The sequence below is a fragment of the Acipenser ruthenus genome, chromosome 10 (genome assembly GCF_902713425.1).
Source record: "Acipenser ruthenus chromosome 10, fAciRut3.2 maternal haplotype, whole genome shotgun sequence".
In the NCBI taxonomy this organism is placed as follows: Eukaryota; Metazoa; Chordata; class Actinopteri; order Acipenseriformes; family Acipenseridae; genus Acipenser; species Acipenser ruthenus.
In genome coordinates this window covers 9440100-9464758 of record NC_081198.1, presented here as the reverse complement: position 1 = coordinate 9464758, position 24659 = coordinate 9440100, and the positions used below count along the sequence as shown (strand labels likewise).

General features: G+C 36.8%; 1 protein-coding gene across 7 annotated transcripts in view; it reads left to right on the top strand.

Annotated features, from left to right (window-relative positions):
• LOC117400738 (netrin-G1-like) overlaps positions 1 to 24659 on the top strand; it is a 98442-nt gene that overhangs the window by 57849 nt on the left and 15934 nt on the right. For all 7 annotated transcript variants that reach the window (XM_059031693.1, XM_059031694.1, XM_059031692.1 and 4 more), the window contains 2 exons: positions 14826 to 14998; positions 23681 to 23707. In XM_059031693.1, coding sequence (XP_058887676.1) covers positions 14826 to 14998; positions 23681 to 23707 — 200 coding nt within the window. The remainder of the gene's footprint in view (positions 1 to 14825; positions 14999 to 23680; positions 23708 to 24659) is intronic.

The following is a 24659-nucleotide window of genomic DNA, read 5'->3' as shown; positions in this document are numbered from 1 at the left end:
AACGACTTAGGTATGTGGTTTCACACTATGCGGGATTGTGACCCGGTTAGCCAGGACCCGGGTCCGGACCCAGGTAGGAGTGCCAGTGTGAAAAAGGCTTTATATACCTGTGGCAGAGTGGTTGCAGTACTGACGTCACGGACCAGGAAGAAGCCATACAAAACAAAGGCAAAGGTAGGTAGGGGAAACAAGACGCGTTTGCGCTCGGGTTTTAATAATAAATCAAACAATAAACAAAACACTTTATACCAAACAAAAGGGCTCGAGGGCCAAAAATACATAAACAAACAAATACCGAGTGGTACAGCGGTAGCAGTTGCTTTGGATGTATGATCTCGTTCCAAACCGTCCTCCCGTCTCTAACTCAAAGGAAATATCTCTCCCAATTAGCCTGGAGCTGGTTCTTTTAAGCTGTGGCTGGAGCCTTAATTAATTATCAATAAAACAATTACCTTATTGAGGCTCCAGCCACATTCACGCAGGTTTTTTAAATTAATAAACAAAACGAACAATAAAAACACGGCTTTCCCACCGTCAAATACAAATATAATAATAATAATAATAATAATACAAAATATACAAATAATAATACAGGGACAAGGTGTACCCCATCACAATAGCTATAAGCTATTGGCAGTCACTTGTTAGGAATCCTTTCCGACTTTTAGAATGCCAAAGGTCATCTTGGTCTTAAACGAAGTGGCTTTTTTCCCTGAGAAATACAAAATGTGCTGCCAACTATTATAGAAACGGATGTGTGGTTGTCTTCAGTTTTCTGCTTGCATGTTCCTTATGTCTAGTTTGTTTTACACAAGAATGTGTTACACAAAAGAACTGCTCAGAAAGGGCTTGTTCTACTTTTGCATAGTTTGGTGACACATTACTCTATTTTCTTTATGGAAAATCTAACTAATATACAAATTATTTTGAAAATATGCAGATGCTATAAATTGCATTAATAACACTAAGTAGGACAATGCAGCCTGCAATTTATGTTTTAAATAACTATATGTAACAGGCAGTTGTGTGTGATATACTGCTTCTACAGATTCTGTCCTCTGTCGGTGAGAAGAGATGCGGTTAAAGGCTCTAAAAGCACGAATGTAGACAAGCCCGTCTCCTTTGCATTGCAGTTTAGATGCTCGCTTGTGGTGCACAGGTTCGCCGGTTCACTTTGTTTGCTTTCAGTTCTCTAAGGCAATATTGAATTTGTTTATTGTCTTTTGTATTAATTTAACTGCGTTTTGTTTTATATATCTAAATCTGTTGAATCTAAATGAAAATGCCACTTAAACTGGATTATATTAATGTATTTATTGTTTACATCTGAAATGTCAAGGTTGGGTTTGATTTTCCCTTTTTAGCTGTTAAAATGATGTCCAGCTGTACTTCTAACATAGTATTATCATTTGTTAAGACTTTGTTACGTATTACACAGTTCAATAAAAGCGCTGATTAGTTTACAGCCACATAAAAATATTTTCATGTTGTTTGCTAGTTTTCATCCAGTCAATCTGCAGCTATGGTCAAGAGTTTTGCATCACCCTATAGAATGAACTCATTTTGCTCCATAAAGTCGAATAAAACTTGCTGAATAATGTTACGTTGACATATTAAATTACATACAACTTATATATATATATATATATATATATATATATATATATATATATATATATATATATATATATATTTAATTATGTCTGAATCCTAAAAATCTAGGTGATGCAGAACTTTTGGCCATACCTGTATTTCCCTTCTTAAACTGCAAATCTTTGGAAGACCTTCAATCTGCATCCAGATATGAAAAACTGACCTTGACTTCTCTTTGACTTTAGCACACTGATTGCTTAGACATCACTGTACACAGAGCTGACTTTGATCTCTGCATACATATTTCCAGAATTAATTTCTTCACCATATTGCTTGAACTTCTCATGGCCCCATCATTTGCAATTGGCAGAGTGCTGGATCAATCTTGTTCCGTGGAACTGCCGGATCCAGATTCAATAAGCTTGCCTTTAACTCCACATTGAATTATAAAGTAAGCTACCCACCAACCGGAAAGCCCAATTCACAGGCAGTATTTTTAATTTAGAAGAAATGTTTTGCATCAACATTTAACAACATAATTAATTATTCACTTGAAACCATCTGAAAAAAAGGAATCTCACACTGAGGTAAAAACCCTTGAGGTTGTAGAAAGTGGCATTCACTTTCTCTTTCTTTCTTCTGTATATAAGTTAAGATTAGTCTGTCAGATATAATACAAAGTAAAATAAGTAACCTTTTTTGGAAGAAAGACATTTTATTTGCATTAAAATGTGTTATTTAAAAAAAAAAAAGGTTTTTAAGCCTAAGAAAAAACAAAAATATCCATGAGAAATGAAAAGTAACCAACATAGTGCAAGTATACGTACATTATTTAAGATCAGACTGTGGACAGATTTTGTTCTGTACAAAATGTTCTTTCATTTTTTCTGCAAGATTAACAATGTTATTATTAATGGAAAGCCTCAGAGCTCTTCTCCTGTAAAAAACAATTATTTTAGCAGAGAGGTAAAATGTATTTAGTCCTATAAGGAATAATAATAAGAATGGATCAATAGAACAAGTGTTTATACAGCATGCCTGTCTGCTTCTATAGACCATGCCTGTCTGCCTCCTTGCACTGTGGCAGCAGTGGGATGTACAGCACACTATTTAGTAGTAACAGCTGGCACATTTCAATGCTTTACATATTGTTTCTGGCAACATTGTACAAGAGACTCTAACATTTATTTCTTAAATCGAACAGGGCAATTTTTTTTTTTTTTTTTTTACTAATTCAACCAGATGTGTGTCACATTCACACATGGTTCTTGATAACACCGTGTAACAATTTTTTTTTTTTTTTTTTGGTTCCTGGGTAGTATGTGTTATTTCCTAATTGCTTATGCCTCAAAAGTATAGAAAATGGCTATTATTCCCCACAAACTTTGCTTTTGTGACCAGGACAGTGATATTTAGAAATTTACCTATTTTCCAGAAAATTCCAGATAGATTCAGTGCTGAGTAAACTTGGAGGAACTTCTAGAACTTTCCAGTAATATAAATAGTAGTATAAATACAGGGGCCTTAAGCCCACCAGTTCAGTTTAGTTCCAGCTGCCTAAGTGGATACATAGGCAGCTGGATGGCATCAAGGTCATAGGAGACTTCAAAATTGTGGCATTCCTGATGGGTCTCTGTGGCAAAGTGGTGAATACGTGCAGGTGAGTGCAGTGCAGAGCGGATTAATCACACAGACAATGTTGTACAGGTGCAAGGGTGTTTATTTAAATTATTAAATGTCCAGAGCCTCAAGGCAAAACCTGTAAACAATAATGACAGCGGCGTGTAACACTTCTGTTTATAATCCAGCGGGTTTGACCCGTAACCCAAAGTCCAGTTCACCCACACAAAACACATATACACAGACAGTGCGTGATTTCGTTAGTGGTGCAAAGACGGTTCCTCTAGTGGAAAAGGTGAGCAGTGATGTCCGCTTTTTACGCTGGCCTGCGGCTGCAGCTCCGGATCGTGTGGGTTAGTATTCTTTGAATACAACAAACCCAAGACAAACAGTGTTAACACACAGACTCACAAATAACACTCACGGTATTCAATATACAGTCTCCTTTTCTAGGTTGTTCCTAACCATATGCAAAAAAGGAACCAATCACGTACGCTACCCCCCTATTTATATCCTCGCTCATGACCCCTAAGTTAACGAGCGCATCCGCTCCTCCAATCCTCGGATGGCACACCGTTTACCGTCGGGGTCATTGAGTTTGGATACCGTAGCTCCGTTCCTCTCCTAAATGACAGACTTCCACCTACCCTACGGAATAAATTGTCGTGCCATTTAATTAAGGGTACTCTGTTCCTCTTGCACCGTGCCCTCACAGGTCGAGAGGGAGATCTAACACCAAGAATCATTCAATCTCTGTCACAGTCTCCAAGGCGGTTTTACCAAGTTTCTCTGCTATCTTTGCCTTTGGGACAGCAGGGACACCAAGGTGCACTACCACAGGCGGGACTGGCCACAGCGGACTGAGTTCTCTGTGGGGAGGAACAACGTCAAGTGGGAGCCACTGGTGGACCCCCGGAAGGTGCTGATGGCACCACTGCACATCAAATTGGGCCTTATGAAACAATTTGTCAGAGCTCTAGATAAGGAGTCGGCAGCCTTCAAGTACCTTCAAGACTTCTTCCCTAAGCTGTCTGAGGCAAAGGTCAAAGCCGGTGTCTTCGTCGGACCACAGATAAAGAAGATCCTGGAGTGCAATGAATTCCCCAAGAAGCTCACTAGTAAGGAGAAAGCGGCTTGGAACAGCTTTGTCGCAGTGGTTCGGGGCTTCCTGGGCAATCACAAGGCCGAAAACTATGTGGAGCTGGTTGACACTCTGGTGAAGAACTACGGCACAATGGGCTGTAGGATGTCCCTCAAAGTCCATATCCTTGATGCTCATCTTGATAAATTCAAGGAGAACATGGGAGCGTACTCGGAGGAGCAAGGCGAGCGCTTCTACCAGGATATACTGGACTTTGAACGCCGCTACCAAGGACAGTATAACGAGAACATGATGGGAGACTCCATTTGGGGGCTCATTCGTGAAAGTGATTTACAGCATAATCGTAAATCTCGAAAAACTACTCACTTCTAAATCTTTTGTAGTCATTTTTGTATTACTTTAGTATAAATACATGTTAATTTGGATTCATATGTTGTTTTTTTCTGACTTTATGTGAACGAAAAGACACAAATTCGCCCGTTTTCTCATTGGAAATAGGTAAATTTCAAAATATCACTGTCCTGGTCACAAAAGCAAAGTTTGTGGGGAATAATAGCCGTTTTCTATACTTTTGAGGCATAAGCAATTAGGAAATAACACTTACTACCCAGGAACAAAAATTGTGTCACATAGTGTAATCATACATTAGTGTGAATTATGTAGTTCATAAGCAAGCTACAAATTGATTTGGTAATAATTTATTATAACAAAGTTACATTTTTGCAGAGATGAAAAATAAACAGAAAAGCTAAACTTAATACTGTAGTTCGTAAGCTACAAATACAAGCTTGTATACCTCAAATTCATGTATTGTTTAACTTGCGTACCATGGATAGAAACAGTTTTTTTCTTTTTACATTTATTTCAATTTTCATGCACATTTTGGAAACTGAAAATCCATAGTCTCTGGTCACAGCCAAGGCTCCTATACATCTAATGTCAAATTTCCACCTGCAACATTAAACCATCCAGTAAAAACATCTTGCCCACAATCCTAATTGGGGCTGACAGAGTTCCAGTTCAAGCCAGTTTGTTAATGTGGATGCAAACAGAAATTAATGATTTAAAATCACTTTTTAAAAATTTGTCTCAGGAAGATTTAAAGGTTGGTTGAATCAGCTATATGACATTTTCCCAAATTTTACTTGACTAACTACAAGGTTTTTTGATACAGTGGCCCTATTTCACAAACTCCATGTGTTCCTTAAAATAATTCACCATTCAAAGATAATTGAGTTCTCACTCAAATTCACTCCTTATCATGTTATAGCAAGTCAGTTTTCTAAAATACAATGTACAGTAAATGTATTTTAGAGGATTTTCTATTGTTATTTTTAAAAGAGCAAAGGCTGATACATGTGGTTGATGTAAGCAGAGTTTTTAAAACCATGACTTGTATCAAATGGCAAATCTGTTTTGGCTTCTTGTAAATCCAAACAGTTATAATCACCACCCCTTTACTAGATGATTAACTCCTTATGCTCGGCTCACTATATCTTTATGGAGGCCATCAACACTCGCGTCTTTGCTTGATATTTATCAACTGTTTGTTATTCCTTAAGGCTCAAATCAAAAGGCAGTGGCATTTATCATCTGCTTGTGTTTTAAGCACCATGCTTCTAAACACTGACAAACTCATTACCATACCATTAACTCAGATCAATGTGGGGTTTAGCTGTCAACTATCTCATGGAGATAAATGGTTGAAACTGCTTGTGATTTTTCACCTTAGTACTCATTTCATCTGAAAATTGGAGTACTGGAATTGCATTGCGGCATAAGCTAATTTGACTAATTACTAATGGTGTTGGGTAACTCAACAGGACTGCACATAACTTTCTAAGTTTGTTTGTTTTTTGTGCCAAAGGGCTTGATCAATTTTACCATTGAAACATGAGACGGCATAACAGTAAAGTGGTAGTGTGCAGAAACCTTCTGCATTATGGGATATTGTCTTAAGCAGTGCAAAGCAAAATAAATGTGCTGTTCCCTTATAACTAAAAACTACTTGAACCGAGTCAGGTTACCAATATTTAAAATTTAAAAAAGTTGGCAATTTGGATAAAGTAAAGAAGACATCCTTTTTTTTTATTAATCCCAATTTCAGATACATTTTTTGTATGATACTGTAATGATAGCTGCAATGGAAGTGTCCTAATATAGAAACGTATTGTAGGGGATTTGTGACCTTGACGTTTCAGGAGACAACCTGACAGCAGTGTTTCAGTCATGAGAAACAGGTACATCCACAAAACCTCATACATATTCAGGTCGATTTTTGCATTTCTGGTCAATCTTGCATATAATACCAGGTTCCTTTATTATATCTTTCCCCAGCTAGACTCAAATCAACTACACCACGAATAACACTTCCTAGCAAGACACTGTTGATGAAATGATTCTGATTTTCGACATTGATTTTCTTTTTCTTCTTATTATTCTTATTTAAAATTAGCAGCACTGTTGACATGACATTGTCACTGCATTTTTATGTCTCAGATTGAACTTGGTGTGCTTTGAATGACAAGTATCCTTCTTTGGCAGTAGTCTAGAATTCAAAATAATAATAAAAAAGAAAACAATTTATCCTTGTAGACATCTCTGACTTAACGTACCACAAATCTAGAGATATTTTTTATGGCCATTTACACCAATGGCTATCTGTACAATATACATTAGTCATCACTGTGTCACCCTTAACCATCAACAACATTACAGCAATACCCTGAGTACATCCTGTCTGTGTTTCTTATGACTGGATAATGATTTTATTTTCCAATGATCTGTTATTAAAAGTGACAAGCAGCTGCAAGTGCAGTATTCCTTTTTTCAAGTGTGAGCATAATACAATAAATACAAGGCAATTGAATGCAGTGGCTGGAAACAATACTGCATTGTTAATCATGGACCACTGGTTTAGTTGCTTGGCCCATTTTAAGTAACAGTCAGCATTTGCACATGTTATACAAAACGCTCCCCCCCCCCTCCATTCGCTCTACCTGGTTTAGACCGTTTACATGATGACTCTTTTTGTTGACAGATTTCAATGACGAACACTGTTCCTGACCTCACCTTCACACAGACTTTAATTCTGTTTTGTGTTTGGTTCAGACTTCTGTGATGAGACAACAACCCATTTCACAAACACATACCATGTAATCAGTCACAGCTGGCTGTCAGCATAACCCCACGCACAACTGCAGGGGATATTAAATTGCCCCATATTCAAACCAGTTAGCTAGAATATACTTGATTATATATACTTTATCATTTCTACTTATGGTTAACAACAAGATTTTAAATATAGCATTTTCTGGCCTTTAAATATTTCCTGCTTTTAAACATATACTGTACCTGTTTCTGAAATATTTTAAACGGACTTTTTGTTTACGTTCTTCAGGAGGATAACTTAATCATTGCTGTACTATTTGAGTCTTTTCAGAATACTCACACAGAGTAAACTGTGTTAATAACCACTTGTAATGAAAACCATTCTGTGCAGCAATGTATTCAGGGCTGCCAAATTCAGCCAATCCTCTTTAGCGACAAACTTGTTTTATGAGTTTATAGGTATAATAATTACTTCGTGGATACTCCAGCTGTTCCCCATATTCCACTGTCTACAGCTTGTTTTGTTTTGAAAGTATAGATTTAATAACACTAATAATGTTGGGCAATGTGCAGTTTTTTTTTTCAGAATTCATTGTTGGCTGTCTTTAAAAGCGCAGTGTGATTGATAACACCAGTTTAATATCAGTACTCCATAAAAGCTCTAACAAACACAGAGTTTCAGGGGAGAATTATCATTGGTGCACATCCCTAGTACACCCCTAGTGGTCATGTATATATTGGTCTCATTTAATCTTGCTTGTTCAGAGACAGTCCAGGTAAAAATATGCCAGTGACTTTGTTAAACATGCCAAATATCAACGAGTTGAGATAGAGTAATAAATGACAATTAAGGACACCATGGTATGATAATAAGACTACAAAAATAAGGGTATAATGTATCCCTTTAACTTAAAGTGTGAGAACCAGTCCATTTAGTGAAGGAAATCTTATCGGTATTTATGTCTTAATTAATTTACTATTCAGGATATCCAATTTAAATAATCTCTTTCATTGCTACAGGGGTCCTAAGTAAAACAATGAGACTTTCTGATCAAACCAAGGTTTAATATTTTGCCAATATTTATATTGGTGAATTCTACACTGATATCTACAAGCTCCGAATGGAACCTTTATTGAAAGAGGCATTGGTGGATTCCATACTGCTCCTAAACCCCACCTCAGTAAACTGAGCAAAAGTATCATGCACAGTCAAAACAGCTGGATAAAACAGATTGCAAACACTAAACAGTCTGGCCAAAATGTAAATTGCAGACTGCACAGAATACGAAGTAGAGCTGTAAGTAATAGACATGTTTTAAATACAGATATCCGCCAAAGATAAGTTATAGTAATGACATCTCTTAAAGTGCTCTGGGCTCATACATCCACATTATATGGTCTGATAAAAGACATAAAACACAAATTCATGGTCGAATGCCAAAGTAGTAATCAGGATCCGAAATCCGATGCTGAGCCGTTAAGCAGCTTCATCCAATTATTAAAGGCGTATATCATGGCAGTCTGCCATCCTGATAGGTTTACTAGTGAGAGCAGGTCCTCTTACTATCATCAGTGAGATGTGTACTCACAAGACTGTTATTAGAATTTGAACCTTTTAATCTTGTAGAAATTATCACCCCCTAAAAAAAAAAAACACAGCTAGTTGCAGCCATTGCAGATTTAAAATGCCAGGGACTGTCTCCACTATACTTCACCCTGGGCAGTTCAATAATAGAGGTACCACTGACACAGGGCAGGTTAGAGAGTTTGAAATGGAAGGCAATAGATTTGTAGACCTCTGCAATGTGTTTGACTCATGGGCATCTCTTGTAAGTAACCCCCAATGCAAATGTAATGTGGCAGCTCTGTTGAGTATGCACTATTGAAACAATCTCTTTAAACTTAATGGTATTTACCTAAATACAAATTTAACTAATCATCTGCACTCACCTCCAGGGCACCGTTGTTTTGTTAACATTTGACTCTAAAATTCTGTTTAAATGCTGCTTAACATGATGAAGTCTGAAATTAAATAACCAATGCTGGCGTATTTTCAATTACCAAGCTGTGGAAGGCCTCTTAATGGTGACATGAACAGCATTCAGTTACTGGAAATTAGGTTTGATTTGTTGTAACTAGTTTGATTACTTCAGCACCTGTACATATGATTAAAATGAATTGCCATCCGTTAAGAATTATTAAAAAAAACCTTCTGTAGGGATACAGTTCATGCTCATTAGTTTCTAGGAATGCACACAAGTTACTTTAAAAGATTTCACCATAACGTACAATTGTATTTCAGTTTGCAGACTTAATATATGTAATTATAAGTTGAACCAAGTAATATTTGACATTTTTATACATGTTGCTTAGCGGGAAAATATACAGGCCCTATAATGAAAGTCTAGTCTTGAGACATGTTGTCAGCTGTTGATTCTTGGGTGTATTGCTAAAAAAGGCAAAAACAAGTTTATCATTTAAAAGTTATATATAAATGTGGCAATGCGCCCCGCCCCTGTGTGCATTTGTGTGTTATGTGTTGTATGTTGCGTGTGTTAATGTTGGTGTATAGTCATTGGTACACGGGATATAAACGGGTCTGTGTTTCACGTGTATTTAAAAAGTGTAGATTTGTATTTAGGCACGAGGAGAGCACAAATCACTTCACGTGCTGGTTAAATGTAATATGTGAGCACGGGGTTGCACAGAATTAATTCACGTGCTGGGATTCAAGTGAATAATTAATTAGTAATTGAATCCCAGCACAATAGTATATATAGATGCACGTTTCTTTCACTCGCGGTTGGGTGTTCGGTGAGTGGAGAACGGGATTGGAGACGGAGGTAATTGTAAATTATAAAAGCGAATAGTTAAAGTGTTTTCACTCACCGTGTTTGTTCGTCTGTCTGTTGTGCACTGTCTAGTCCGTTTTGTTTGTCTATTTATTTTGGCGCAAGTGCCGTGTCCAGTGTTTTTGTCTGTTCCAAACTTTTATTTTCTGTTTGGTTATTAAATGCTGAGCGCGATCACGCGCTCAGATTCACCAAAACTCCAAGTCTCTGTGTGTTACTTCCTGCATCTGGTCTGACGCCACCCACTCCGGCCGTCTTTGTGACAATAAACTATAAACTTCTGTAAGTGGCATACAGTAGGTGGTTTTGACCTTTGCAGGTGTATTTGTGAAGGCTTAAAAACAAAAATGAAAAACATGTACCATATGTTTATTTAAGAAACTAAATCACATCATGAGAAGTTTGTTATATAAAATCTTCCCATTCTCAATAGGAGAACAGTAACTTTACTTATTATTATTAATTTTCTTAGCCAACACTCTTATCCAGGGCGACTTACAATTGTTTCAAGATATCACGTTATTTTTACATACAATTACTCATTTATACAGTTGGGTTTTTACTGGAGCAATCTAGGTAAAGTACCTTGCTCAAGGGTACAGCAGCAGTGTCCCCCACCGGGGATTCAACCTACGACCCTCCGGTCAAGAGTCCAGAGCCCTAACCACTACTCCACACTGCTTATGAATTGTCAGAAAGAAAGGTTCCATAAATAAACAGTCAACAAAATTATATAATTATAGTTATTAGGAAGTTGAACGAAGTTGAGTTGATTGACTTGGAGGGAAATTTAGTTAGGGAGACGTTTGCAAACTTCGCTCTAAAAAACATATCGCTGCAGGGAAGTTGTTCAACTTGCCCCCATATTTTATGCTATAGGGTCCCAGAGGACAGGGGGGTTGTGGATGTGAATAGTTTGGATAAACTACAGTAATCAGCATACTGAGTGGAAAGAGATGGGAGACAACAGCCATTGGCCGCTCAACAACTGCAGAACTACCGTAACTGTTTATTTGGTTCCAGATACGCTGTCATGAAATAACTTTTATTTTTAAATGTCATTTTAAATTTGCATTCCATAAGTTTTTAACCTTCCAGCAGGTTAAAAGAAATGCTTGGTTTTCAGAAGAAGCGGGTGTTCAATTTTATAGCAACATCTTCCCCATCCAGTCACTATGAAACAGGAGCACACTGTGAGCTCAATGAATATGTATAAATGACCTCTGCAGGGCTCGTATTGATGCTTTCTAAGAAAAATTATCACACAAAACAAAACATTTATACTCACAACTATATGAATTTGCAAACAATGAATTTGAATGTGGCACACATCCCTGGTTGAAGCAGAAAAATATGTGATTTAATGAGGAGTCTTTATTGCAAAAGAACCCATGAGGAACATGACATAAAGGCTTTGTTAAACAGACTTTTGTGGAATTATTATCTGAAGTTATATTTCATCTTCATCTCCTCCGAGGATAAGCACAGGATAAGAGCCTACAGACTTGTATTTTAGTTTTTATGTTTTTTATCCTCTACGTGCCAAGGGTAAAGCCGCGGGGGTTTGGAGCAAGTCCACCCGTGATGCAATTTTCTGCACAGATGAATCGCTTTATTATAATTAAAATATTGTTTCTGGATACAATTATACTGAAAAAACATGGGCACTTTACATTCCGATTGGAAGCATTATTTATTTCTAAATTGTATTTTTAAACAGGAATGCATTCTTCCTTTTGGTGAGATTCAGATAATTTCTCCCAGATTCATATTTGTGTTTCAGACAATTTCCCCACCATTTACCAGATATTGCATAGCTTTAATAAAACTATTTTCTTTTCTCCTATTACTATACCTTCCCAATTGAAGGCATTACGTGTCTGATTCCACTGTACTATACTGTCGTATGTTTCAGTGTCTGAAGAAATTGAAAAAGACTTCTAGTAGAAACGTTTGTTGTTGAAATGTTGTTTCTCAATTCAGCACTATTGAGTGTTTAATAGTAGTGGGTGATACAGTGAAGTATGGAATAGAACTGCTTTTCTGTTAACAAGAAAACTAACACTCTTCCTAGCCATGTAAGACCAGATGAAATAACATCTTACAGTTTCAGCTGTCATTTTCAAGCTTTCCTTTATGTAATAACACCTGTCCCAGTAGAGGATAGCCTGTGCTTTTATAGATAATATTACACCAGGGAGCGTATCAAAATGGCACCGCTAAAGTTGCACAAAGGCGATCCATTAACTCCTAGCCACAGCCAGGACTGTAACAGTGTTTTAATGGATCTGAGCCCAGCAGTTTTAGGCTCTATTAAAAAGCTTGTGATTTACATAATGATGTATTTTCTTCATAACTGAAAGTATCTTAGTTGTGTGAATTCACAAGCATTAAAGAAATCATATGCATCAATAACAGTTTGCTGCGTGATAATGATGGCTTCTGACTTTTAAATCTGGCCCATTTGAGTACATTTCCATGACATTCGGTTAAATGTAATTTTTTTTTATTCAATTAGCATATTTATATCTTGAGTCAGCATACATTTCTGCAAACCTAAATGTTAGCACCTTAAAACCAGTGCTAATTGGGTATTCAAGTTCACAGTGTGTTTTTTTTCTAAGGTTTGTGTCCAGATGTAGGTACAGTACACCCTCGCTATAATTAACCTGTTGGGGTCCAAGCCTTTGTTCATTATATCGAGGGATTCGTTATAGCGAAAGGACAATCAAAATTGCTGAACATTTATTCAAAATCAACCTGATATGAATCGTTTCAAAGTACACCAAATCATAATCCATCGTGCAAGAATCCCAAACTGAGTTTTTATTCCAAATCAACCCGACATGAAAATTTAACATGAAAAGTTAATCAGATCCTCAAGTTTTTTTTTTAAACAATTTTGCTTTGCCAAAAAAGTGTTTTTTGACAACCTTTATTCATGACAGAGACATGCCTGCGTTTCTCCTTTTTTCAAACGATCAATATAGTTTCCAGATTTGTTGCAACATAAAAGTATTTTCGTTTCAGCGGCATAGTTACACAGCACCAGTTTTTTATTAAGACAAAATAGTTGACTTCACTGCGGAGATGGCATCCCGTGTGTACAGACAGGGATGTTGACAGTGTGTGTTTATATTATCTTTTTTGTTTTTTTTTATTTGGGGTCCAGGAGCCCGGTTCGTTATAGCCGAAGGGTCGTTATAATGAAGGGCGTTATAGCGAGGGTGTACTGTATTGTAGCACTATTGTCCAGAGAGAGATTTTCTGCCCTGAGGAAGTTTTAGACCAGTAAATCCTTCATAAACCCAGGCAGATACAAGATAACTCCCAGGAGGGGCATATTATTACTGATACACCCAATACTTTGCCAACCCTTCTCTGTTTCTCACGTATGGCTCAGATCACTGTCATGAGGCACAAATATAACCTCTGCTGCCGTACATCTAAATCAATGTCATTGTTTTATTATTAGCAAACCACACAGTTCCAGTACTGAAAACATAGTATCTTGGGTGAAAAAATACACAACAGATTAGCAGTGGAGAGCAACACATAAATAGCCATGCATTCCATTCCCACAGAAACTGTGGATGGGATTATTGATGACAAAACTTGCCAAATTGGTTTAACACCCATAGTTAGTCTGCTTTTGGCTGGTTTTGAAATTGAAGAAAACAATTAACCATTTAACGAAAATAAAAGCATACTCTGATATTATGTGACATAATAATCAAATTTATTCCATGTTGACCTGGGGCCCTGGTTGATCTCTGCTTAAGGAAAGGTGCCTATAACTGAGCCACTAAACCACTGTTTTTCCTTGGGCATCCTGTCCCATTTTTGGCTATTCACAACCTTCACTTAGTTTCTGAGATCTGATACAGACGTTTGAAATGAAGATTGTAAATGTATGATGGCACTGACATCAAGGCAGTAAGAGTTGCATTCTAAAAAAACCCAAATCGCAGCAGCGTTCATTTAAATGCAGTAAATTGATCCCCCAGCCTGGGGAACATTGCTTTGTCAAGTCCCACACAGCCACCCACACTCCTAACTCTTACTAATCCACTGATTTCTCTCAACTCTCTCTTGCAGCTTTTTTACTCTTTCATTTTCCACAATAAATCCCTGCTGATTTTACAGGCTACTTCTTGATGAAGGGTTGACAGCCAAAACAATACTTTTAGCTTTCTGTTTTTTCCAGCTCTGTATTTTAGCCATTGTATGTTTTTTTTTTTTTTTTTTTTTACTTAGCTGGGAAGGATAAGCTCTTCTCAACAGAAACAAATATTAACATGTTGCTTTTTAGCCAAGCTAATTATGAGAGCTCACAGCTACGACAGCGGTTTATCTCTTGTGAATCTGATACCGACTCGTCCTTTTAATCAGAAAGAGAAATACAGAACTTCAGCCAAAAAAAATAAACAAACAAAAAGCCGTCAAGGGCAAACTAGGCTGGAAAATGGGTTTCAGGGTTTTTTTTCTTTTAATTGAACTTTGCAGCTAAAAAGTTGCAAGTGTTGACTCTGTCTTCTTTTTGACAGGTGCAAGTGTAATCTTCATGCCAACACCTGCGTTTTTGATGGCGGAAAACTGTCTTGCGAGTGTGAGCACAACACCACAGGTCCAGACTGTGGGAGATGTAAGAAAACTTACCAGGGCCGTGCTTGGAGTGTTGGCTCCTACCTGCCAATTCCAAAGGGAACTGCGAATATCTGTGAGTAGATTTTTACAAGAATGACACCTAAAGTGCAGGGTACTCTGTCTTGTAATTCATTGTAAATGCACCACCAGTGACAACAGGGGAACAGGAAAACAAGCCAAGGGTTGAACAAGTATTCCATTGGGATCTGATCGTAACAAGAAAGAGCGAATACTATATTTCTAATACCTAATATAATCCCTATATTCCTAATGTTGATAAAATGTTGTAGATAAAATGCAGTTAAATAATGATGGTAAGAAATTATTTCCATATTAAATTGCTAGGCTGAGAGTCAGGGTCCCCTTGGGAAACAAGGTGACTTACTCTCAAGGTTATATCATGGTTAAATAACACTATTGAATAAATAAACATAATACACATAATACTGTATGTATTTCTGACACCAGCCTCTTCACCTCTATCTACTTCATTCTTAGTCTTAGTTTGTTTACTCCCAGGGTCTTGGCAGGGGGCCACTTTGCCTATCTAAATCTAGTGCAGACGTACGTGTCAGCTACAAGGGAGTTCTCACATGCACTACAGTACAGACCAGATGGTTGAAAACAGGTACTTTGCCCCCCAAACACATTGTCATGCTGGAGTAAGCCATTGCTATTTCCTGATGAATGCATTATGTTTCTGTCTTCAACAGTATACTATAGGGCAATATGTAGTTGCAATGCAAGCAAAATTAACAGTATATTATGCTTAAAAACAAATCCCAGCATTTGTTATAAAAATCATGTTACATGAAAAAGACTTCTCATGGCTAACAATTCCATGAGATTACTTGTTTTCTGCTGAGCATTATTATTATTTATTTCTTAGCAGACGCCCTTATCCAGGGCGACTTACAATTGTTACAAGATATCACATTATTTTTACATACAATTACCCATTTATACAGTTGGGTTTTTACTGGAGCAATCTAGGTAAAGTACCTTGCTCAAGGGTACAGCAGCAGTGTCCCCCACAAGGGATTGAACCCACGACCCTCTGGTCAGAAGTCCAGAGCCCTAACCACTACTCCACACTGCTGCCCTACTACTCCACACTGCTGCATTATGAGAGACTGTGAAATGTGCTTGGTTGGAGGTTAGGAGATTTAATTTACAGCATAGTATTAACAACAGAACATTTACAAGTGTCTTTGCAGGTGTACACAGCCGATCAAGCTGAATCAAACAAAATTATTTCAAATTTTGTTGAAAAAAAAAAATTATATATTAATAACTGCATACAAACATTGACACAAGCACTGTGTTCTCTCCCAGAAAGAAAGTGAAATAAAATAATTTTAGCCAAAGCTAATGTGATTTATAAAACAAATTAGGGTCAATTTAAATGGAAAGATATTAAACATATGGTAGCCGTATGGAGACAAATGAGTTGAAAATACAAATTTTATTAGCTTTTTTATGGTATATATCTAGTAATCTGATATGGCTTTACAGGTTATCCATCACCATTGAAGAGACTGTGAGCACACCTGTTACATATTCCATTAGAAAATCTGTTATCCAATATATGAACTAGAAATTGAATTTCTGCCAGGTGGGGTAAGGCGTTGCAGGGGGCCAAGAGTGAGTTTTAAAATGGGAATGTGCGCAATTTTCATTACAAGGGTGAATGCACCCACTTAGTGCCCGAATGGCAGCTACACTATTTTATTGTACATTCATATCTGTTTTCATATCAAACATATTATTTGTGTTTATGTCTTTTGTATAGGAATGCAGAATGTTTCAATTAGTAGGCAAGACTGAGCATCTGGGCTCTATAATAAATAAAGAAAGTATTTTTAACTAATCTCACAGCGTACTTTGTATTGAAGTCCAGTAACAGGCTTTTTGGTGAAGCTTTTTGTTGTTCTGCCTAATGGTATGCCCAAGATTATAAAAATAAAAATAAAAGATTTCAAAGAGGTTTAAAATGTTAAAATGTATTAGTTCCATATTGGTCCATCCCAAGGTTATTCTACCTGTACAATATACATTGGAATCATTTCGTTTGTGTCCATTTGAAAGCACAATATGGTAAATTGCTGTGACAATTGGTGTTATGTTTTGTTACAGAAGCAGATACACCAGGATACAATTACAACATCAGATAATGATTATATAGAAATGAATACACTTTTTTTTTAAAAAGAGGGATTGGCTGCAGTAGACTGTACCTGTAATTGTACACTATTCTGTCTCTAACAACGGCTCTTACTGTTTCTTGTATAGCACATTCAACTGACTCAGCCTAGAATGAATTGTCAACAATTTTAATGAATCTATTGATTACCTTCACTGAGATCAGACTAAGCACTGAATCACAGATTAGCTTCCCTATGACGGTCCCTCAGGTCATGGGGTGCAAGAATGATGGTCTCAAACTGGTCTTTCTATTGCATGAGCTGCACCCGAGTTCTTTTTCACATACTTATTTCTATATATGTATCACCTGAAACATTTGTTATATGTTTTACTACTTATAATGTATTTTCATTGTATGTATTTGTATTGCCTTTTGTTACTTACTGTTAAATATTCCAGCATGCTTGAGATGTGAATCTCAAGAGGTTATTCTGCCAGGAAAATGTAAAAAGGTCGATCAAACAATGTCAATTTAATATAATTTCTTCAGTAGGGAAATAAATGCAATATGGAAATAAATGCAATATGTCTGGCACAAGTTAAGAAGATGTGTGTGTGTGTGTGTGTGTGTGTGTGTGTGTGTGTGTGTGTGTGTGTGTGTGTGTGTGTGTGTGTGTGTGTGTTGGTTTAAGCTGTACAACTAATATTACTGTAATTCCCAAAGGTGTGAACACAAGGATTTAATATTCTTCTTTTAATCATTTTCCTACACCTTTGGAGTGGACTTTGGATTTTGTGTGACTAATATTGACTGATTTATTAGCTTACAGGGTTTTTCTTTTCTTTTCTTTTTTTTTCTTTTAGGATAAGGTAGATCTCATCTTGTTACATAATACATCATTAAGAAATGCACAATTAAACACATATTTCTCTGTTTTAGGCAATTCATCAATTCGCTTTTTATGATAATTTTACAACCTTACCAATGCCTGACATATAAGTCAGTTTGGAGATGCAAATCTGAATTTACTGCACAACCCTAAAAACATGTTGTTGTGACATTCATCATAACTAGGTAGTTGATAGGAATAACAAGGCTGCATCCTTTATTTCTGGCAAGAGCTCATACATTTTAGTTTTTAATTAGTATTCACCACCACAAATGCTGCCAAAATGCCCTACCACGCACTGACATTGTTATTCATCATTAGATCTGGAGCTGTGGAGCCACACTGACAAAAAAAAAAAATAAACATACTCTAGCATTGACTGACTGCTTAATACACCTTTTTCTAGCTGTCCATATGATTATGTTTAGCAGCAGCAGACATCTGACCATGCCATACTTTTCATTCTGTTTGTTTGTTTGTTTGTGTTTTTTATTTTCAAATGTGTTTTCCGCAAAACCTTTTTTCAAGAAATTCACAGATGTTTTATATTTAAGACATTTTAGTTCTTTCTGGCATACAGTAGTTCTTTTTTGTACAGATTGTGCTGCAATAAAGACTATGGCTCCCAAGAGCTTGCTTTTATCAGGTAAAGTAAGTATGCTGCTTTTAAGTTAAGTTCAGTTGCCTACCATAGATATATGTAATGAAGGCTAGATCAGCCAAAGTACGCATCAGCACCACCTAGTGCACAAAACTGTATTTTCAAAAAAACTAAAGGAAACAAGATGGTGCCAGCTCTTACTTCTATAAAGACATGTTGCATATGTTACGTATATCTATAGAAGAAAACTAGAACCAAAGACCCTCATTCATATCATTTGGTTTCCAATTCTTGCTTTGTTTTTTTCTGTTTTTCATTACATCCTTAAAATTTATTTTTGGTTCATATCTATATTTTCTCTAGTAAAGACCATTAAAATAAGTTTCCAGTTAGCTCCCCACAAGGGCTTCATGCATCATCAATGTGAGACTAAAGAGAATACATTTTAGTCTCACCTTCAATGCCCGTGGAAGCTTCCCGATGAAGAAAAAAAACAAACAACAAAAAACCCATCAGACTCAATGCAGCTGCTTAGCAACAGCAATTAACTGGGCTATTTGATTGAGACTTATAATCAAATTTTCAGGAGTGAGTTAAGATGAGTGAGAGATGTTTTTCTTCCTCCATTTTCACAGTTATTTTCTGTGCAGTGTTTTCACACAACTGAAGCCTCCTGCTGCTTGTTTTTACTGCTTTTCTATTTTCTGCACTAATTTGCATCTTTCTTCCCTTCCTGGCGCTGTGCTTTCACCTTCAATTTCTTTTTTTTAATTTTTTTTTTACAGTTTCTAAATATTGACTCCCCGATATTATTGTTTCCTGGGATTGTTATCCGTGAATATTATTATTTCAGGGATTGTTTTCCAATCCCTGAAATCCCACATGTGACTGCAACTTCACAGCCTGAGTCACCATCTGGCTTCTTTCTTGCAAATCAATTATTCTCACCCCTCCCAATATCTGCAGGTTTTAGAAACTGAAGCCCCCTCTAGGGGGATGGCAGTGCTACAACTCAATCCTACAGTCCTTTGTCAGTGCTACACCTGGGCCTTAGGGGTCTGTATTGAGTTTACAGCTCCACTCATACACCCCTCCAGAAAACGGGTAGCTTTGCGGCTCTGCAAGAGTGCCCTCTAGTGTGTTAGTAGGAGAACTGCTTTAGTATGTGCAGCATTGACCTCCCATTCCATCGAAAATGGTTACATGATTAAAGCCCAACTTTACAATACATGGAAGTTTGAAGTTAGTATCACTGCATCTGCCTAGGATAACATGACTATCAGGTCCTTAGACAGTACAAGACTTGTAAAGGTAAGGGTATCACTTAGCCAGGTAGTTTTATTTGAGTTGCTATGCTGCTATTCCTTTACAGGTAGCGATAATTAAGTACTGTCAGCTATATTACAGTAAATTATATTAAATAACTGTATCAGCAGTGGATATTCAGTTAGGCGTATTCGTTTAGTGTCATGTTACCAACAAGAAATTAAGTTACAAGTAGTATATCGGTTTGTACAGTTTATTTTTGTTAGCATAATTGTCTTCTAAAGAGAAATTGTATTTCAGCCAAGGCATTATGTTAATTGAATAATACTCTACAGTGCTAGGATGAATGCTATTGTTTACATTTAGTGGAATGGGATAAACACACATCCAGTAGAAATGAAGTTCAGTTGCAGAACAACACCAGCTGTAGATACATCATAATTCAATGTCATAATTACATGTTACACAGGCATTAATAAATGCACAGCAGACAAAAGTACCAAACTTTAATGTACAGAAAAGGTCTGGAAATACAATAAGCTAACATATTTTTTTACAGAATGCTTTATATAGCATTGCACCTTACATAACTGAAGTGTGTACGGTCTGATAAATTAATAATTAAATTGATAAGCCAGCTGTGATATTTGTTTAGATTTTTTCATTTGTTTCAAGGATGGTTGACACCTTTGCCAGGTTTCAGTTATTGTAGCTTTTAGTATGGACTTGGATTGAAATCATCAGCACCTCCCCGAATTCCCAATTCCAGCTCCTGCTGGATAACGAAAGTGCAAGCCCAAAGTATTACATTGTAAAATATCTTGATCTGGAACTGGTTTAAGTAATGAGGCACCCTGAGCCTAAAGATGAGAGGCACATTAGCTGTTACATTTTCTACTTGTAGATACTGTAAGTAACCTTGTTTGCATTTATTAACGTTTTTCTTTTTTGATGGTAATTAATAATTTGTCATTAATAAGATCTCATTTGTCAGAACTGTAGCATAAGAGGCATAAAAGATGCATAATTGCTATACAGTTTGTGTTTCACAAACCAGTTGGGTCAAAACTGGAAATCATTTTTAAATGTTGAGGATAAATCCCATTTCAATTATCTGGATTGATTCTCAAAGAAAGATGAGCTTTAAGAGAATATCAAATTATTAGTTACCTATACAATATATTTGTAAACTATATTATCCAGAGCATATGCCTCCTCCATACAATACAAAAGTAAAAAAAATAATTCCAATCACATTCAAAATACTTTTGCTTCCTTAATTCAGCCTGAGAACTGAGGAGCAGAAAAATCAATGAGGTGCCTGATCAACATGAGCAACCTATGCAGTCTTATATTTTTTTTGTTCAGTTACATTTGTATTACTGAGTGTAAGAAGATAACTGTCAGGTGAGGTGAAATGAAAAGGATGGTGATAGAAAATGAATCTAATAAAGTGGCACATGATCTTCAACAGCTGGCCCAAGCTGCATGTAACCCATTATATAAAAGAGGTTTGCTGCTAGTACATAAATAGATACAGATCTGCTGTAAAAAAAAAAAAAAATGTATAAACCTAACAGTGAAAACAATTTGTTTTATAAACCCAACAGTGATTAGTTATCCAAACTATTAATTGGTTTATATAAAATAAAATAAGTGTATAAACCAGGATTATCTTCAACAAGAGATTGCTTTTCCAGAAACTTGCAATCCTATGTTTTCACTTTTCTTTATCCTATGTTTTCACTTTTCTTTATCAAATGGGCTAATAGACCGCGATACAGATATTATGGAGTAGACAAAATGCCCCCCCCCACCAAAAAAAAACACACTTGCATGACGATTTCGGTATTCTGTCAGTATATCTGATTACTGTGCTTCACACAAGTGATTCAAATCATCCAGGGAAGGTAAAATAAATTGAGGAATTAAACATTTTCCTTGATAAAATAATGAATAACCATAAGTTAGTGACTAACTAGAGGTGTATATGGCAATAGTTTTAAATATACACTTACAAGTAACTTTGTTTAGCAATACACTGGACAAACGATATCACTCATCATTCAGTTTAATGTTCAATTACCTTTATCTAGGAATTGCTGCAGTTGAAACACAGAAAGGTTATGCCCTGAAGGTCTGGCAAAATTGTTCTAGATATTCCCACTATCATCTTCATCTGGCTTGGTGAATTTGAAACCTGAATGGATATAAAAAGAAACAAAGACATTGAGATGATTCAAAATCTGAAACAAATCCGGGCTCCCGAGTGGCGCATCCAGTAAAAGCACTCGCTAGAGTGCAGGATGCGCTCTATAGCCTGGACGTCGCCGGTTCGAGTCTAGGCTATTCCACAGCCGACCGTGGACGGGAGCTCCCAGGGGGCGGCGCTCAATTGGCCGAGCGTCGTCCGGGGGGAGGGAGGGTTAGGTCGGCCAGGGTGTCCTCGGCTCACCGCGCACCAGCGACCCCTGTAGTCTGGCCGGGCGCCTGCGGGCTTGCCTGTAAGCTGCCCAGAGCTGCGTTGTCCTCCGACGCTGTAGCTCTGAGGCGGCTGCACGGTGAGTCTGCAGAGTGTAAAGAAGCGGGCGGCTGACGGCACACGCTTCGGAGGAGAGCGTGTGTTCATCTTCGCCCTTCCCGAGTCAGTGCAGGGGTGGTAGTGGTGAGCTGAGCCTAAAAATAATTGGGCATTTCAAATTGGGGAGAAAATAGTAAAAACTAATTGGCAACGACTAAATTAAAAAAAAAAAAAATCTGAAACAAATACAGCATTTCAAACTAGAATAACTTGAATTCACAGTCTTGATGACTACACTTTTTATTTTTGTATTATATTTGTATTATTATTTTATGTAACCAACATCATGGCTCATCACACAAGTGTCCTCGTGTTTTGACCTGCTTTATTTTACAGAAGGTCGTAAATTTGGATCATAACTATGCCTGTCTGGATCAGAAAGAGAGATGGGCTGATTCTTGGGATATCGATTGCACATAGCAGGGGTGCTTTCCTCTCTGATGCTGTTAATGAGTGCCCTTCAGGGAGGAAAGGAAATAATCACAAATCCTTGAAGCCAAGAACGCAGCTGCCTAGCTGCTCGTCTGATACAGACATCACACAGATGCTGGTAGAGTTTCAGTAAAGCACTGTGTTTAGAAAATGCACATATAGTACACTTGTCTTATCTATAGACTACAATGTGTTCCCCCTGCTTTCCTAACTGCACACCAATACTGTTTTGAAAACATTGTAACTTACCATATGCAAATTGTGATTAATCTGTGCAAAAAAAAGCCATCAATGTGACTCTGAACTCATATTTCATTATTGTATGTTGGGTTAGACCGACAGCTGTCTCAGGAATCGTTGGAAATCCAGGGGTCAAAAATAGTGCAAAACACATTTCTAATTAAAATCAAGGGCAAATATGGTACCTTAAAGGTTACAGGTAAGTCATTTTAGCCACCATATTAATTTGTTTTGCACATCCCTTACTTTGTTCGTGCCTCAGCTGGCAGCTGTCACTTTGCAGTAGTCATTTCTTAAAGAGAATAATGGATAGAAGAAAGACCCTGACAAGATATTAATAATCAAGAGTTTTAGACAGGCTTAAAATAAAAAATAGGTTTTAATTATGCTATGAAGAATGGAGAGTGAGCATTACTCCACTGCTACATAATAACCTAGAACCTTTTTGCAATTTTTGTTTTTTTTATGGTAAATTGTATGGGTAAATGGGATTTTGCAGAAAAAAAATGCTAAAAGGTTGCAGCGTCACTGCATGGTATCATATTTATCATACTGCATAACTGTTTCATTAAACTATATGTTATTTGTCTTTTATTCTAGGTATTCCCAATAACCCCGGTCCAGTTAGTAAGTAAAAATCCATGTGTAACAAGCTTTGCTTTGTCCTTTAGCACATGAAGTCCAATTGCAGCCCAATATTCATTTCTGTGTTAGTTCCATTTCGTCCGTAGATACATTATAGTACATTAAGCAGTTATATGAAATTGAATTACAAGCATACTTAATGATAACTGTACATAATTTGATTAGTATTATTTCCGGCTATTGCTGGGAACAGCAATGCGTCTCAGACAGGCTTTTTTTTATTAAAATGAATAGTAATAATTATATTTGGAAAGAACACATACTCTGGCAGTGGAAAACTTGCTGATTATTTAGTTTGGGTTTTTGGTACATTTTTAAAACTGCATTGAAAGCAATATCATTTTTTTAATAACAAAACTAGGATTGTCTGGCAGTATAATGTCAGAAAGGTCTTGGTAATATAAAATAGTGCAGTAATGGAAGGCATTATCTTTTCCAGCCAGTATTCCCTGGAGCAGTGTGATGTGTAGAGTTACAAAAGCTGAATGACTGATTAGAAGATGAGCCACACAAGTAAGGCATAAGTCACAGTGCATTTAAAGCCTTGCATAATCTAAGTTAAAGTTAAAGAAACGACAGGCTTTTTTTTCTGAGACTACATATTTGTTTTAGCAATTGTTTTTTTCTTTTTTAATGCAAAAAAAAAAATTATGGGGGAGATCTCAAAACAAGTGAAATTACCACAGAAATGGATAAGTGGAACTTTGAAAACCTATGCTGGTTGTTGCCATTGTTTTTTCGTTATGTGCATGAACTGTATTGTAATTGTACTGCATGCTTTTCACATCATTCAAACATGGTCCACCACATTCAGCACTTCTTTCTATTGGTAAATGTTTGCTTTTGAATTCTTAAACGGGAAACTCAAAGGAATGTATAGTATCCGAGGTGAGTGGAAAGTACACATTGTTGACAAGTGGTTGATGATGCCAGA